The sequence below is a fragment of the Musca autumnalis genome, unplaced genomic scaffold (assembly GCF_047663935.1).
Source record: "Musca autumnalis isolate F117 unplaced genomic scaffold, ASM4766393v1 scaffold_4, whole genome shotgun sequence".
Taxonomy (NCBI): Eukaryota; Metazoa; Arthropoda; class Insecta; order Diptera; family Muscidae; genus Musca; species Musca autumnalis.
Genome location: NW_027411977.1, coordinates 73,600,944 through 73,618,367, shown reverse-complemented (window position 1 = coordinate 73,618,367; position 17,424 = coordinate 73,600,944). Strand labels below are relative to the sequence as shown.

The 17,424-nt window shown below is 40.1% G+C and overlaps 1 protein-coding gene across 1 annotated transcript in view; it reads right to left on the bottom strand.

The window, feature by feature from the left end:
- Positions 1 to 423: 423 nt before the first annotated feature.
- Positions 424 to 17,424, bottom strand: part of Cad74A (cadherin 74A) — a 97,041-nt gene continuing 80,040 nt past the window's right edge. Inside the window, exons 5-8 of the mRNA XM_073981725.1 lie at positions 10,527 to 12,141; positions 2,396 to 2,698; positions 1,207 to 2,339; positions 424 to 1,141 (exon numbers count right to left, since the gene is read on the bottom strand). Of these exons, the coding sequence (XP_073837826.1) occupies positions 1,018 to 1,141; positions 1,207 to 2,339; positions 2,396 to 2,698; positions 10,527 to 12,141 (3,175 nt within the window). The 3' untranslated portion in view covers positions 424 to 1,017. The remainder of the gene's footprint in view (positions 1,142 to 1,206; positions 2,340 to 2,395; positions 2,699 to 10,526; positions 12,142 to 17,424) is intronic.

Below are 17,424 nucleotides of genomic sequence, written 5' to 3'. Positions count from 1 at the left end.
ACAAAATTTACGAGAGCTAAAATTTGAACAAAATAGGTTGATTCTTCGAGAGCCAGACAGACAGACGGACAGACATGGGTAAATCGACTACAAATTGAAATGGATTTCGTCAAAACATACTTGGGGTCTAAAATCATTATTTCGATAATCTCGTTGGCCTAAATGTTGAGGGTATAAACAAATATTAAAATAATTTTAGAAATAGTTTTCGGTGATTTTTTTCGAATCGATCAATGAAAAAGACCAATATTTCGAAGTACTATTACATTACTTTTTACCAAAGGATTCCGATGAATATTTCGATGTGTTACAAACGGATTGACAAAGTAAAATAAATGTTAAATGGGCCAGCGTATACTCACCATTCCTCCATTTTACAAATTATTTCAACAATATTCTTTTTTAAACAAAACAACTTAATTATTGATTTCACTTAAAACTTTATTTTAAAAATTACAAAAAATTTAAATTATTTATACATATTGTCATTAAACGAAAATATATTTTACATCTATAGACTATTTAACATGTTTCGACATGGTGATGATTTCGTTGATTGAGTTGTAAAAATTAAGAATAGGATTTTAATTGGATTTTGTGTAAAAATAAAATAGAATGAAGCTTAAAACCTCTTATGAATCACATTTTAGGAAGTAGAAAATAGAGTAGAAAATTATGCTTAAGATTTACAATTTAAAACTAAGTGCAAATATACAAATATATTGTACATACATACATACATACATACATATGTATGTATGTGTGTAGTTGATTGCAGTTTTGCACATTCTGTTAGTGTATTACAATAATAAAAAATCACAGGCATATTATAAAACTAAATCGTGTTGCTTGAAATAATATGCGCAGTCTTTATGGCTATTTTTTCATGTCGCCCCAATTCGTTTAGATTCGAAGATACGAGGCGACATACATACGGATGCTACAGGGGAGAGGCTAAGTGGATCTTAGAAAGCTAACTTAAACCTAGGCAGTAATTCTATGCCACATGACTGGATGCTACAATGGACCATAAATTGGTTCAGAATAGGGTAAATAGACTGTGGGTACACCAACTACCCCATATGTTTCGGTGGTGGAACGAGATGCTTGCTGCAAACTGCGTTTTGAATGTATTTTGTACCTGTAAGGAGTACCCCGTGGTTAGTTGTGTACAGAAAAAAACAGTTATTAAAAATTAATACTCACTTCCTTCTCAGGCAACAGGCAGTACATGCTGTTATAATGGCGGCCAGACCAATAAAACCGGCTATGATTACCAGCCATGTACCCGGTGCTGACATATAACTTGCCGCCGCAATTGGTTTGCGCACAGAACATGGCTCCACCTCACTCACACCATATTCAACATAAATATCAAAAAGTTCCCTCTTCAGCCAGGGCGAGTCCATAAGTTTTTGCATTTCTGCCATCGACACCGCTGAACCATTTTTGAAAAGCTGGAAACATGAACTGCTGGCTGTAAAATCTAAACTAAGATCAGCTCTAGCCAATACTTGAGTGTCCAAAAGATGCAAATCCAAACCGAGAGGTTTCAGTTTTTCTTTAATCATTTCCTGGAATGGTTTAACGATATTCTGCACTTCGCTAGGTGGTCGGGAGAATACAAATTTCAACAGAGACTTGTCACGTATTACAAATATTTTCAAATTATTAAATGTATGACGTTTAACTTTCTCTGAGTTATTTGCCCGAATGCGCATATTGAAATAACCATCCACATAATCGGCAAAGGAGCCACTGGTGCGCAGTTCACCAGTTCGATTGTTAAGCGAAAATAGGCTGTTCAACGATGTCGTTTCGATTTGTTTCGTTCTCTTGTAGAATTGTGGAATAAATGTGACATTTTCGATTGTCAGTTGTATGGGTTTGGCCTCGGCATCAAGATCCACAGCGTGAATGGTGGTGATTTTACTATCCACCGGAACATTAATACGTATACCCACCGACCTGTCTCGCTGTTCGAATTGTGGCAAATTGTCATCGATATCAACTATTTTAATCACAATTTGACGCTGTGAAAGGTCATAACGATCATATGGTTCACCCAAATACACAGAATCAGGTTCTCCCAGCTTCACACATTTAATGGTAAGCGTAAAACTGTCAAAGGTTTCACGATCCACAGGTTGATTGGTTTTAACTATGGCCATGCTATCTTCGGTTCTGTGAATGGTAAAAACATTCAGTTCATTTCCCTCAGTTATGATGTATTCGATGGCGGCATTTTCTCCAATATCTTCATCAATGGCTGTAAAATTACCCACAACTGTGTCTTTGGGCTCCTCTTCCAGCAGCATTAATTCCAAAGGCCCTTCGTTCTATAATAAGAATAACTTTTTAGAAGAAGTTGATTTCCATTTCATAAAATACTTACAATTTCCCTGACAAATCTTGGCTTGTGATCATCAACATCTAACACCTTAACCTGCAGTACCCTTGTTACAGATTGCCTGGGCTGTCCATTATCGTAAACCTCAAGTATTATATTGTACATATCCTTGGTCTCACGATCCAATACTTCCGTGGTCACAATAAGACCAGTGTTCTCATCAATAGAAAATGATCTGGCATCAGAGGTATCATCCAATATCCTAAATAGTAATGTTCCAGATGGGCTATTTGGATCATCGGGATCTGCTGCACGAACTTGGAATACAACAGTGCCAGCTGGTAAATTCTGTGAAAATAGTTGAAAACAAAGATAGTTGAAATCTTCAAAAAAACTTCAAAATAATTGTATTACTGAGGGTGGTAAAATAGCAGATATATTGAAAAACAACTGAGAATAGAGTTTGGTAAGTCTTCCGAGGATGTCCTCTTAGCATCTAGCCAAGAGCTGGATGCTACTGGAAACAGTTCTGACACATCTCATCAGCAAAGCACTTAAAAAGCAACGAATCTGTCCGTAAAAATTCCGACAAAAAAGGAAAAGTCGGTCCCATGTTCGAATAGCCCTGTACCGAAAGCCTGAGTTTATTCTCTACAAAATCTGTAACAATGGAATGAGGTAGACAAGCTAGCATATATTAAAATTGTCGAGGATTATTATGAAATTGACGATAGCCCATCAAACTTTAAGCAAGAACCCGCTTAAACAGAGTACACCGCTAAGAGGAACTAAACTAAAGCACAATACCACGACCTTTTCAACAATAAAACGATCCTTTAACGAAGTCTTTAAGGGTAATCTGGTGGTTACCGTGGTCAACGATGGGTCTTATCACTACTGCGGAATGGGTTAAGTAGAGACTAAGTCGTCTGAACCAGATGAACACGTTTTTAAAGACGATCTGTGCTCTCCGGGTCATCAAATGCATGTACGAGTCTTAAAGGGGTTGTTGGAAAAAGCTTATCGATAATTGTTACAAAATCAGCCTGAGGCCCAGGAAATCCCAAGAAAACTTTGCGCCAGAGTTTGGATGTGCAGGATAGAGTGTGATGGCTCATGCTGTTGAAAGGTCTGGCGAAGATGACTACAATTCTCTCGATAACAGGGGCTGGAGTGAGAGAGATTGGGAAACAAAAAACAAACGGCATCGCTGCTGGACAATATAAAGCTTGATTAGATATCTGCATCATCTGCTTGCCTAAAAAATTATGCTTAAGATCCTGCAGATCAACCTGTAGCACTAGAATAGTTTCAAAAAACCTGGGGATATTTCTGGTACAATATCACTTACTTAGACCGAACTAAGAAAAGATCTCCAATTCTCTCTGTATAGTGCTTCGCTTTCTGGAATACCGCGCCGTGTCATCTCTTCATCCACTTGTTTGCGCCATCTATTCTTTGGCCTGCCAATTCTGCGTGAACCGCCATGTGGCTCGAATTTATACGCCTTTTTAGCGGGTTCATCAACGTTCATTCTTATTATATGGCCTAGTCAACGCAATCGCTGCATCTCGATACGTTTATATATACTGATGTCGTTGTGCAGCAGATACAGCTCGTGGTTCAAACGACGTCGATATTCACCGTCAACGCATATTGGTCCGTAGATTTCGAAGAATTTTTCTCTCAAACACGCCAAGTACTGCCTTATCTGCTTGCGCAAGTACCCAGGCTTCGGAACCGTACATCAGCACGGGTAGTATCAGTGTTTTGTAAAGCGTTATTTTTGTTTGACGAGTTGTGGCTTTGTTTTTGAAGTGCTTACTTAACCCAAAGTAGCATCTGTTGGTCAATACAATTCTTCTTTTTATTTCACAACTGATGTCGTTTGTTGTGTTTACGGCGGTGCCAAGGTATACGAAGTCTTTTACTGCTTCAAAATTATAGGAACCAACGTCAACAGTTGGTCCGCATTGCTCGTCAACACCATTAGCTTGGTCTACTCGCCGTTTACCGCCAGACCCACTTTAGCGGATTCTCCTTCGACCTTCATAATTGTCCCATGATGTCTATATCATCAGCATAAGCAAGTAACGTGTGGCTATTGGCGTAGATTGTGCCACTTCTTTTGACGTTTGCCTTTTTGACGTTTGCCTCTCGTATAATCTTTTCTAGCAGGATGTTGAAAAAATCACACGAAAAACTGTCTCCTTGCCTGAAAACTCTTGTGAAACCAGTAAGGAAAGGATCAAAGTCGGTCGGGGCCGACTATATGATACCTTACACCACTGTGAATATGTAAAATATAAATCGGAGCTATATCCAGATCTAAACCGATTTTGATATAATTTGGCACATTTGTTTCCAGACCGAATTCAGTCACACATTCCAAATATTATTGAAATCGGACTTATATAGCGTGTTTGGAGCAGCAAATACGCGAAATCGGCCGAAAATATATATGGGTGCTATATCCAAATCTGAACCGATTTCTATTTAATTTTCACATTTATTTCTAGACTGAATTCAGTCACACATTCCAAATTTCATCGAAATCGGAAATATATAGCGTGTTTGGTGCAGGAAATACGTGAAATCGGCCGAAAATATATATGGGAGCTATATCCAAATCTGAACCGATTTCTATATAATTTGGCACATTTATTTTTAGACCAAATTCAGTCACACATTCCAAATTTCATCGAAATCGGACATATATAGCGTGTGTGGTACAGAAAATACGTAAAATCGGCCGAAAATATATATGGGAGCTATATCCAAATCTGACCCGATTTCTATATAATTTGGCACACTTATTTGTAGACCGAATTCAGTCACACATTCAAAATTTCATCAAAATTGGACGTATGTATATAGCGTGTTTGGTGCAGCAAATACGTGAAATCGGGCGAAAATATATAAGGGAGCTATATCCAAATCTGAACCGATTTTCACCAAAAGCAATAGCGTTCTTCCTATGGCTAAAAAAATTGTAGTCCCCAATTTTCAGCTGAATCGGACAAAAAATGCGACCTGTACGTTGCGAACAAAAATACATGGACAGACGGACAGACAGACGGACGGACATGCATAAATCGACTCAGAAAGTGATTATATGTATATCCCCAAATAGAACTATGGGTCTATTTCGTTTCCTTTTGTATGTTACATACAAATGCACAAAGACATAATAATGTGGTGTAGGGTATAAAAACTCTTCGGAGAGGTTCTTTCTTATTTTAACTGAAGATCTTGTGTCAGTTAGAGTCATTTTACAAAGCCGAATGAGCTTTGCGGGGATACCAAATTCAGACATGGCTTGGAATACCTTTGAACGTAGCGGGTTGTCGAAGGCTGCTTTATAACCGACAAAAAGGTGATAGGTGTCGATCTGCATCTCTTGGGTCTTCTCCAGGATTGGTCGCAGGGTAAATATCTGGTCAATGGTAGACTTGCCAGGTCTGAAGCCGCATTGGTATGGTCCAAATATTTCGCTGACCATGGGCCTTAGTCGTTCGCACAATATCCCTGACACTATATTGTTGGCGAGAGGGAGAATACTTATACCCCTATAGTTGGAGCATAAAGTCTTATCTCCTTTCTTATGGACGGGACATAGGATGCTCAGGTTCTAATCGTCGGTTACGCGTTCTTCCTGCCAGATGGAGCTAACGAGCTGATGCATACACCTTATCAGCGTGTCGCCTCCGGTTTTAAACAGCTCGGCTGGTAGGCCATTAGCTCCTGCTGCCTTATTATTCTTTAGCCGGCTTATAGCTGTCTTTACCTCATCTTGGCCGGGTGGTATACATTCAATACAATCTTCTGGGATTGGATCTGTGGTATCTTCGTCGACTTCGCTACTATTGGATACCAACAGTTTGGAAAAATGCTCTTTCCATATCTTTAGCACACTATCTGTATCAGTTAACAGATTACCTCTACAGGAGGATGTGCCAGTTCCAAAGCCACCAGTTTGATGTCTCTCCCTTTGGTAGAATTCATTCTGTCTCCTGTACATCTCGATTTGTTCACACTCCCGCTTTTCCATCTCTCTCTTTTTCCTGCGGAAAAGACGTTTCTCCTCTCCCCTTTTCTCCCGATACCTTTCTCGTGCGCTACGCGTTGCTAAATTTTTCCCTTCTGTAGCAGCACGACACTCCTGGTCATACCATGGATTCCTTGGTGGAGGTCTCTGGTATCCAGGTACTGATTTTGCGGCTGTTTGCATGGAGTGGGCAATGTTTTGCCATTGTCCTGATATGTTAGCGGGAAGAGGAGTGCTTTGATTAAGCAGTTGGGTCAGTTGAGTGGAATATGCTGTGGCTATCTGTTGTGATTGCAGCTTACCGATGTCCAACTTCCGTGTTGTGTCTGTTTGCACTTTGTTTGCTACGTTTAATATGGTACATACCTATGCTGCAACAAGGTAGTGGTCTGAGTCTATGTTTGCACCTCGGAACTATCGTACATCCAACACGTGATCAATTTGTTTCTTGTTCTTTGATCTGGCGACAGCCAGGTGCCCTTATGAATATCGAGGTGCTTAAATCTGGTACTGCTAACTACCATGTTTCTTGCAGCTACAAAGTCTATCAGCCTCATACCATTGTCAGATGTTTCACTGTGGAGACTGAATTTCCCGACTACTGGGCCAAAGATATTCTCCTTTCCAATTTTGGCATTAAAATCGCTTGGTATAATTTTAATGTCATGGGCAGGGTAACGGTCATACGTTTCTTCTAAGCGCTCGTAAAATACAAGAACACTACATTTACGAAAACGAAGTAAATGGTTCGGATAATTGACCTCAATCTAGTAACCGATAGACGACAAGTCGAAATTAATAAGTGGATACCATACAATTACAAGTCACTATCAGATCACAATTGGATACTATTTCAAATATCTTAAAAAGCTACGTCCATTAATGTTTCCGCATAATCCCACGGTATCGGGTTTTATGCACCGGATTGACTCTGAGGACCAGGGCCTGCCTACTCAACAATTATGTGTTTGTCTTCGTATGGTTTTCCACAATGGGAGTGATCCGTGCCGGAATAGAGAATAACCCTTGGGCCATGAGTCTGTTCCGTTTGCCTGATCGGATAAATAGGAGTTATGTTGCTTCTTGCTTCGCCAGATCATCTTCCAGCGTGGTTCCGACTTCGTCGTCGGAATACGAGACACCCCCGCTGTCACAACAATAACAACAAATGCGGCATCTTACACAACATGTAGTTGTTCAGCGCCCCGACAATGCATTATTCCTAAAATTTTCCGGGACATCATCACAGCTGAAGTCGCTCGCCACATAGTTGCCGAATAACCGCTATTATACCACATTTCCTAGCTAAGGCCAAGGGACTAGCAAATGAGTGTGATGAGCTTTGTCGTACTAACCTGAAGACCCAAGAGTAAGCGAACTTACAAGTGGCAGAACCATCGAAACAATGCAATATTGGCACAGGATTAGGTGAATTGTGGGTAATGACTAAATGACTTTCGAAACCGAGAAAGAAGGATCATAGATCGAAAATTACTTTCAAAGCCGTGAAACGTGTTAGACCCTCATGACATCCCAATGGTAATACTTAAGCTTAACTGGATGAGCCCGGAGTTGAGTATTTGACAAGTGTCTCTAATTTATCGCTAGCCACTCATATTCTATCAGAAGCCTGCAACGTTGGTAGGATAGTCCCGTTACTGAAGCCAGACAAGGACGTCGTAAAGGCGAATCGTACAGACCAATTTATCTCATATTGCCAGGGTGAAGATTCTATATACTCTGTTACGCAACATCAGAATGGATTCCGAAAACGCACCGTGCCACAATAGCATTATACGTCATATCCACACACACACGCAGAGAAAAAATATGATTGATCCAACAATATTCGAAGAGCAAAATACGTATAGTAAAGATATTGTTAGATTCCGCATGTTATATTGTGTGTCCAACAATCCTTTTTGTTAAATACAACAATTGTTTTTGTCATATTCAACAATAGTTTTTGTCTGCTGGACAATATTATTCTCTTTTCTTCGGCAATTTTATTCTCTTTTCTCGGTATTCGATGCCGTGGTGAAAAAAAAAACAATTTTGGTGGGTTTAGTTTGTATGAGTTCCCCTTATCTTTGTTTTTTTATTTTATTTCGTCTTTGTTCTTTTTGTGTATGTACACCATAAGATTCCTGTTTTTATTTGTTTCTTCTTTCTCATCCTATTTTGTGTTTTGATAGTTGAGTTACATCACAATCTGAGAAGTGTTTTTGGTCGTAATTTGTGTTTTCTTTTCATATTTGTTATGGCTTTGGGTAGATGCTTGGAGGATGATGGAGTAGTTAATGTTTCTTCATTCAACTTGTTGTCTTTTTAGTTAGACCTGGCAAAACCTGGCCATGTGTAGTGTTTGTCAATTCTCATAATATTATACGTGACAATTATACCAAAGTGTATACGAGAATTATAGTACGTTTATATATAACCGGATTTAATAAACCCACTGGGTTCCAAATGTCAATTGCATTGCTTATATTTCAAACAAATCTTCATAAAGAAGGTTAACCCTGCAAAGGGCTATAATATAAACATGGCGTTACATACGATCAAATCAATAATTTCAGTACCAGGTTTTCTGGGCTGACAATAGTTTTTGTAAAAATTCTAGATTATGATAGTTTCTACCATAGGTATTGTCAATAATTTTTACAATATTGATGAATTTCGCTAATTGTTTTTGTTTTGTATGTTTGGAATAAACGATGGTATTTTTGGATTTGCAGTTGCAATGCTTGAATAAAACAAATAAATGTTTGGAACAAAAATAGATATAGTTGTTCCAACAAAAGCGAAAAATATTTTTTCTGTGCGTGCATATACTCGTAAGTCGAGGATTGGGTCAGATCAGGCCATGCGACCGAATAGTCATGGTGGCTCTTGGTCTATCGAAGGCCTTCAACGATGCCATGTTGTTCGAGGACATAGAAAAGTTGTATAATCAACTAAATGTTTTGGACGCCAGTCGTTTTTTGGATTCCGAAGAAGTCTAAAACCCGTAGAGTGAAACAGTGAGTGCCAAAGGCGGGCTGATATATCTGGAACTATTTAACCTATACGTTTCTGAAATTCCACACCCTACAGACGGCATAGAGATTCTAATGTATATGTACGATCTTTTTGTCGAGTATACATATGTGGTAGGTTAAATATCTACATAGATGACTTATTGCAGTTCTTCCATTTCAGGAGTATGAAAATATTCCCAGTATATTCCCCAAATATTCACTACCTGGAATGAGGTTCCCCTGGATATATTGGTCGATAGTGTCCTGACATAGTAACCTTGTTGATCTCTTATAAAGCTGCAGGATGGTATGTGCTAATGTAAGTGGATGATAGCGCCATCTAGTAGAATAATACTCAAATCTGCCAGAATGCCGCCCTGAGGACTTCAACAAAGTGCCCCCTTATGACAGTAGACAAACTGGTGTTATCGATCCAGTACCTGCATGGGTGTTATCGTCATGATCATCCCTGCCACAGTATTGTGGAAAGACTTCACCCTCCCTGGAACGTCATTAGTTACCTTCAGAATCTAGAGAGAGAGAGGTTCAAACGAACACATCTAGATAAATGATCCTATCAAGCAGCCTTGGATAGCATTCACACTAATAGAGTTGCGCAGTCAGTACAAAGACACAGTGTGAATGCCGTACTCGGAGACCAAACCCTTCCATTGAAACAGAAAAACGTCAGCTGCCAAGCCAAACACGAGTGGGAAAAATTTCAAGAAATCGGTGAGATTTTACTAGCCTAGGGTTTTTTCCATTTGTTGAATAATGTGTATGTAAATAAAGTACTTATAACCGACAGAATTCGAAATAGTGAAACTTGAAACTTGTTACTTCAATGTTTTCTAGTCACTGGGATCATTCGGTGCGGTATATTGTCTGGTAAAAAATGGTAAAACCAAGGAAAATATCATAAAGGCCAATCTTGTAGAGAATTGTAATAGCTAGTTCCATTTCGATGGGGCTTGTCGTTTTCAAGCAAAGTCCTGAAAACCTAAAAACTCTAAAAATGTGACCTTTGACCTCAATTTATTTAAAAACCCCTCCGGAAGTTATTTTTTTTTTTTTGATTTTTCTGAACTATAAAAATTGTAGTACTTACCTCTGTCACATTAACCATTTGGCCAACTTCCGGTTCCACGAAGTATGGTATACCATCATTGGCACTAACATCACCAATGAATATGACCAACCGGACATCACTACTTAACGACTTCTGTTTGGGTAGTTGATCACCATTATCTTCGGCACGTACACGTATCTGGAAGGGTTCTGAACGACCTTTGCCGGTAAGTTCACGTTTTGTTTTAATTTCTCCAGTCATTTTGTTAATTTTGAAATAATCATTCAGTTCACCCTCATCGATGATTTCATAACGGACTTCACCACCAGGACCATCATCCAAATCGGTGGCCAATAGTTTAATGACAAATGTATCTGAGGGTGCATTTTCAGGTATAACTGTGGTATATTCCTTCTGACTCCAGACCGGCGCATTGTCGTTAACATCCAAAACATCAATGATGAGATCTACTAAACTTTGTTTAGAATCGGTGGGGCGGCCAGGTGAATCTTCTGCCTTAACTTGCAACTTAATGTGGGGTGTACGCTCACGATCTATCGTTTGATTTGCGGCTATAATAATTTCGCCAGTCACAGAATTGATTTCAAATAAATGGGAATTTTCTCCATATAGGGAATAGGATATTTTGTGATAACCCAAACGTTCGTCGCGTTCTGTTAATGCTGCATCCTTATCGGTGGCTTTGACCTGTATAACTTTGGTGGGGTGTTGTTTATTCTCCACAAGGGAGGTGTGATACGAGGCTTCCTCAAATATGGGACCATTATCGTTGACATTTTGTACGGTGACATTTACCAAAGTCACAGTGCTACGCTGTAAATCTGGAGCATTGGCTTTGACTTGAAATTCGAACTGAGTTTGTCCCTCGCGCAACGCCTCGTAGTCGAGCCGTTTACGTAGACTAACTTCCCCAGAACGTTCGTGTAAATGGAAATATTCCATTTCTTTTGGTTCCACCAATTCAAAACTCAAAATGGGCAATTGTGTCACGGGATCATTGGCTTGCAGGGTAAATAGCGTACTATCTATGGGCATTTCTTCCATTATATTGATGTGGACAATGGGCTTGGAACTGGACCAACCTTTGTTCGTAAACACTGGATTGGTGTCCTTAAAGGATTGTACATAAATGGTAACCTCGGTGATATCAATTTGCCCCTCTGGATCTACTTCAGCATTGAGATCTTTCACTTCGACGGGTAAAATAATAACAGCTGCCTCGTCATGGCTCAGCTTACCATTGACATAAATCACACCCTTCAGCGGATCAATGCCAAACGCTTCATCCACATTGTATTTACTGCGATTGTTGATACTAACACCAGCTCTGGATGTGGCTTTTATTGGCCTCTTAATGGTGTAATTCAATTTGGAATGTAGATCTTTATCAATAGCTCGAATTTTTAACACAGTTTCTCCAATCTCTGTACGCTCGGAAACATAGGCTACATAGCTGTGTTGTTCGAATTTGGGTTTCTCATCGTTGATATCTTTGACATTGACATATACGGTGGTTGTTGCAGTCTCAGGTATGGGTAGACCGGAATCAACGGCATTTACGGTAATTTCAAAACTATCCATATTTGAGTCACGATCCAAGCGTGCCTGCGGCGAAACAGTAATGAGGCCAGTTCTAGGGGGTAATAGAGGGGAAAGTTTTTAAATTAGAAGGATTCTTTAAATGTGTAAAAAATTGAGGTTATTATTTAGCCTACACCACAATTGAATTGCAATCTTATTGAGACCGGTTCTATACACCGGATTGACTCGGAGGATTCTTCGACCGAAGGCTGTCACATTCAACAATTATGTGTTTGTGTTCGTATATTTTTAATGAATTTAGAGAATGGGTGCACTTCAGAGGCCGCTCAGATCTTAGTAGCCTCCAGGATTACTGCGATAGCAGCTATGTTGCTGCTTGCAGCGCCAGAGCATTTCCCAGCGTGTCTACGACTTCGTCGTCGGAATCATCATCGTGGTTGGAATACTTGACACCCCCACATTCGCACCAACAATAACAACAAACGCACAATCTAACACCCCAAGTTGCTGTTCAGGCCCCGGAAATGCAATTTTATTCCAACGTTATGGAGACCGTCAGGAAAATATTAGACTTTATGAGTCGAAAGAACATCATGGCCTACGCAATACAGGAAAAAAGCTAACTTTAACCTTTAGCTTGCAACGTTGCGACGGTTACAACCTTTTGCGGGAGGATCGTACAAGAAGCGGAGGACTTATCATCTTAATACACCAGTCTGTGAAGTACAGATCACCCCCGCTTGAGCGTGACTCTAGTGGAATGTATGGGGATAGCATACCTCCTATGAATTGCTGTATCTTGCGTTATATGTCCGACATTAGTTCGCTATTGGAGGGCAATAACCGTCTGGGTGCTAGGGGACGTCAATGCTCATAATAAGCTTTGGGATTCCGTCCAAGGTAATGGCCATAGGGGTACAGCGCTAGCCGAGCAAATTGATAAGAAGAGGTTGCCACAGCTCACTAGATACCACGATTTTAGCAATCGGTCTAATAAATGACGGGTCCTTGCAACGTATCCTTTCACATGACAAAGACCATCTTGCGATCATTGTCTCCCCTAATAGACTACCCTAGTTCATAACCTATGACTAGAGATGTTATTTACCGGGTATTTACCCGATAAATACCCACACGGTGAGTAAATACCGGGTAAATACCCATTTGTAGGTTTTTATTTGGGTATTTACTATATTGAATGGCAAATACAACATGTAAATTCGTTTCAAAATGGATAGTTTTACAATACTTTAAACTAGTGGGTAAATACTTGAGTAAATACCCGAGTATTTACCGAAGTGTGGGGTAAAAACTCATTAACTGCCGAACCACTTGACGTAGGCTGACAAAATTTGGCTTACATCTTTCTTATGTCAACAGAACATGTACTGAACATGGGGTCTCTGGGTCCATGTTTTGATATAGCCCCCATATAGCCGTACCTCCCGATTTAAGGTATTTTTCATCTATTAGCCACATTTTACAACCAAACTGGCTGTAATTTGGCACAGTGAGTCCCCAGGAAGTAGAAAATATCCCTGCAAAAATTTGTCAATATAGGTCCACGTTTTCTAATAGCCCGATTTCGAGTATTTACCCAAATTTTGGGTAAAAACTCTTTAACTGCCGAACCACTTGACGAAATTTGGCTCAAATCGTACTTATATCAAGAGAATATCTAGTATTGAAAATGGGGTCTCTAGGTCCATGTTTTAATATAGCCCCCATATAGCCGTACCTTCCGATTTAAGGTATTTTTCATCTATTAGCCACATTTTACAATAATAATGGCTGTAGCTTAGCACAGTGAGTTCTCAATGTGTAGAAAATATCCTTGCAAAAACTTGTCAACATAGGTCCACGTTCTCTAATAGCCCTCATATAAGGGTACCCCGATTTCGAGTATTTACGCAAATTTTGGGTAAATACTCTTTAACTGCCGAACCACTTGACGTAGGCTGACAAAACTTGGCATAAATCTTCCTTATGTCAAAAGAACTTCTGGTATGAAACATGGCTGATTAGCTCTCCATTCCCTCAGATCCTCGGGTAGCTGAGAGAAATTTTCGGGACATCATCACAGATGCAGCCGCTCGCTATATAACTGCTGGTCGACTACCAGAATTTGAACTAAATTACCCAGCAAAGACAAAGGGATTAGCAAATGATCGGGATGAGCTTCGTAATACGCACCCTTAAAATCCAAGAGGGATCTTACACTTGGAGTCAACAGGGTAGTAGAAGAGCATAAGTGGAAAGAGTTGATACATCACCTGAAGCAATGCATGCAATTGATACATATTAAGTAAGTTGTGGGCCACGGCTACATCACTCTCGAATCCGGGGAAGAAGAATGATAGAACGGCTGTTACAGATCAGAAAAGGTGCACTTGGTATTTTAAGCGGCAATTTATAGAGAACCCGAGAGTAATAAGGCGAAGTGGAGAGTGGCACGAGTTTGTCAGTCCACAATTTACGATGAGCGATGTGGCAGACGTCATCCGAAACGCGAAATCATTCAAAGCGTTGGACCCACACAGAATCTCAATGGTATTGCTTTAGCAACTGGATGAACCCGGAGTAGAGTATTTGACAAGTGTCCTCAATTTATCGTTAGCCACCCATATTGTATCACAAGTTTGGAAAGTTAATAGGGCTGTCCCGCTACTGAAGACAGACAAGGAAGCCACCAGAGGCGAATCATACAGGTTGATTTTCATCTTGTCACCAGTAGCGAAGATCCCCATAATTGAAAGCAATTTCCTTGTTTTCCGATATCAGCATGGATTCCGGAAAATGCACAGCACCATAACGGCATTTCACGCCATATTCACACAGATCAGTCGAGGACGGGACCAAAACAGTTCGACCTATCTGAGACTTTCGATACTGTCAACCATGTCAAGCTTTTAGAGGACATATGGACAACTTCCCTTCAGCCGTGTTTGAAACTTTGGATAATAATTGTTCCACAAACATCCCATACGGGACAAGGGATACTTCTCTCATATCAATGAGTGCACCCCGATTCATATTAGCACAATGATATGGGACCTACTGTTTATCGCCGAGTCCGAACGACGTGTCTTAAGACACCACTTTGTAGAGAAGTTTTTCATGACTGAAATACTCAGGAAATGTCGCCAACATTACTTAGGGGTATTTTGCCACCGTTGAAAATTTTGATGTTGACTGGCCGGGGAATCGTACCCACGACCTTCAGCGTGCAAGGCGGGTGTTCCCCATGGCTTTCTGGAATTCCCCACCTTCCACACTTCAATGTTCATCATGAACTTAAGCTTCCCGTCCTAGGCAATGACAACAGGGGAATAGCGCTGGCCGAGCAAATTGGTAGATCCACATTTTGCACGGTCAACGAAGAAGCTTCTATGAGTGTAAGAAGAGGTTGCCTCATCACGCTAACCGGTCCGATATATGAGGTATCCTGTCAACGCGTAATTTCCCTTGCCTCAAGCCATCTTCCGATCATTGCCTCCGTTAACAGACCACCCGACTTCATAACCTCTGACCGCAGTACTTTTCTAAAGCATGAACATGCTGAGATCGTAATGTACATGTGTGGATGATTGCAAAATCTTGACATATGTATGTGATTGGTTATAGGTATAATTAAATTTGTCATTCCGTTTGTATTCGTCGGAGACCCTATAAAGTACTGATCGGCATAAAATTCTAAGTCTATATAACCATATCCGTCTGCCTGTCTGTTGAAATCAAAATACAACCGGACAATTTTTAAGAGAGAGCTTTGTAATTTGGTGCAGATTTTTCTATTACTCCTAAGATGTTTGGTATTGTTAATGGGCTATATCGGTCCACGTTTTGATATAGTCCCCATAGAACAGTATCTCCCGATTTTCGGTATTTTGAGGTTTTTAGCTTTAGTATCACACCGAAATGGCGGAAATTTGGTACTTAGCTTTCATTAGGGATATAAAACTTTCCGTCTGAAATTTATCGGTATACATATGTCCACGTCTTCATATAGCCCCCATAGAAAGGTGCCTCCCGATTGTTACGAATTTTGAAGGTTGTGGCCTTAATATTCCACTGAAATGGCTGAAATTAGGTATTTAGTCTTCGTTGGGGGTACATATACAACTTTCCACATAATATTTGTCGGTGTAGGCCAACGCCTTCATATAGCCCCCATATAGCGGTACATCCTGATTTTCGGTATTTTGCAGGTTGTGACCTCAATATCCCACCGAAATGGCTGAAATTCAGTAATCAGCCCTCGTTGGGGGTATACAATTTCCCACCTGAAATTTATCGGTATAGGTCCTCGCCTTCATATAGCCCTCGTAGAGCGGTACCTCCGAATTTTTGGTATTTTGATGATTGTGGCTTCATATTCACACTGAAATTGCTGAAATTAGGTATTTAGTCTTCGTTGGGGGTATTAAACTTTCCACCTGAAATTTGTCGGTATATGTCCACGTCTTCATATAGTCCCCTTAGAACGGTAGCCCCTATTTTCGGTATTTTGAAAGTTTTAGCCTCATTATTCAACTGGAATAACTGAAGTTTGGTATATTGTCTGCTCATTTTTATAGGTACAAAACATCCCGTGCAAAAAATCAGATAGTATAGATTCACGCTATCTACCGACTTGGTGGTTAATTGGAATTTTGTGTTCACAGAAGATAGAAAACTTACTCGGCTTGTCTGGTGGCATGCTCTCGTGAATAGTGCACTTCTGTCCAAATGATCAAGTGTTCAAAGAGCCGCATCTCTGCTCATCTCCGGTGCTATCAGAAGCACACCTCAAGCCGCCTTGAGTGTGATACTTGATCTCCAACTTCTGGATATCATGACACATTTTCAAGCGGCGAGGACGGCTTTGAGGCTCAGAGAGACAGGGGTGTGGCAGTGCTCACGATTTGGACATTCAAAGGTCCTCCTTCCTTTTAATGAACTATGTACTTGAGTTCAGTGGACTTAAAGACATTAGTGATTACATACCTACTTCACTCAACTTCAATCCAATAAACGTGACAATTCTAGGGATAGGTAAGTCGACTTTCGGTTAATCGATTAATCGACTTTTTGCAGTCAAAAGGCTAAAAATCATAGTCAACTTTTGTCTGGAGGGAAAATCGCATAATCGACTATCTTGTGATCGATTTTCGAGTTTGCCCATAGGTTGTTGACGGCTATTTTACAGTTTTGGTGGCTTTACAGTTTCAAAAAAAACTCGAAAATAGACGAAAAATCGATTATAATCGATTTTCTGCGGTTATGAAACAGTCGAAAGTCGGGTTTTAGGACAACTGAAATAATCGCCAGACCGAAAAATCGAATTTTTAGTCTTAGACCAAAATCCTGCCTGCCGCTACCAAAAATTACAATT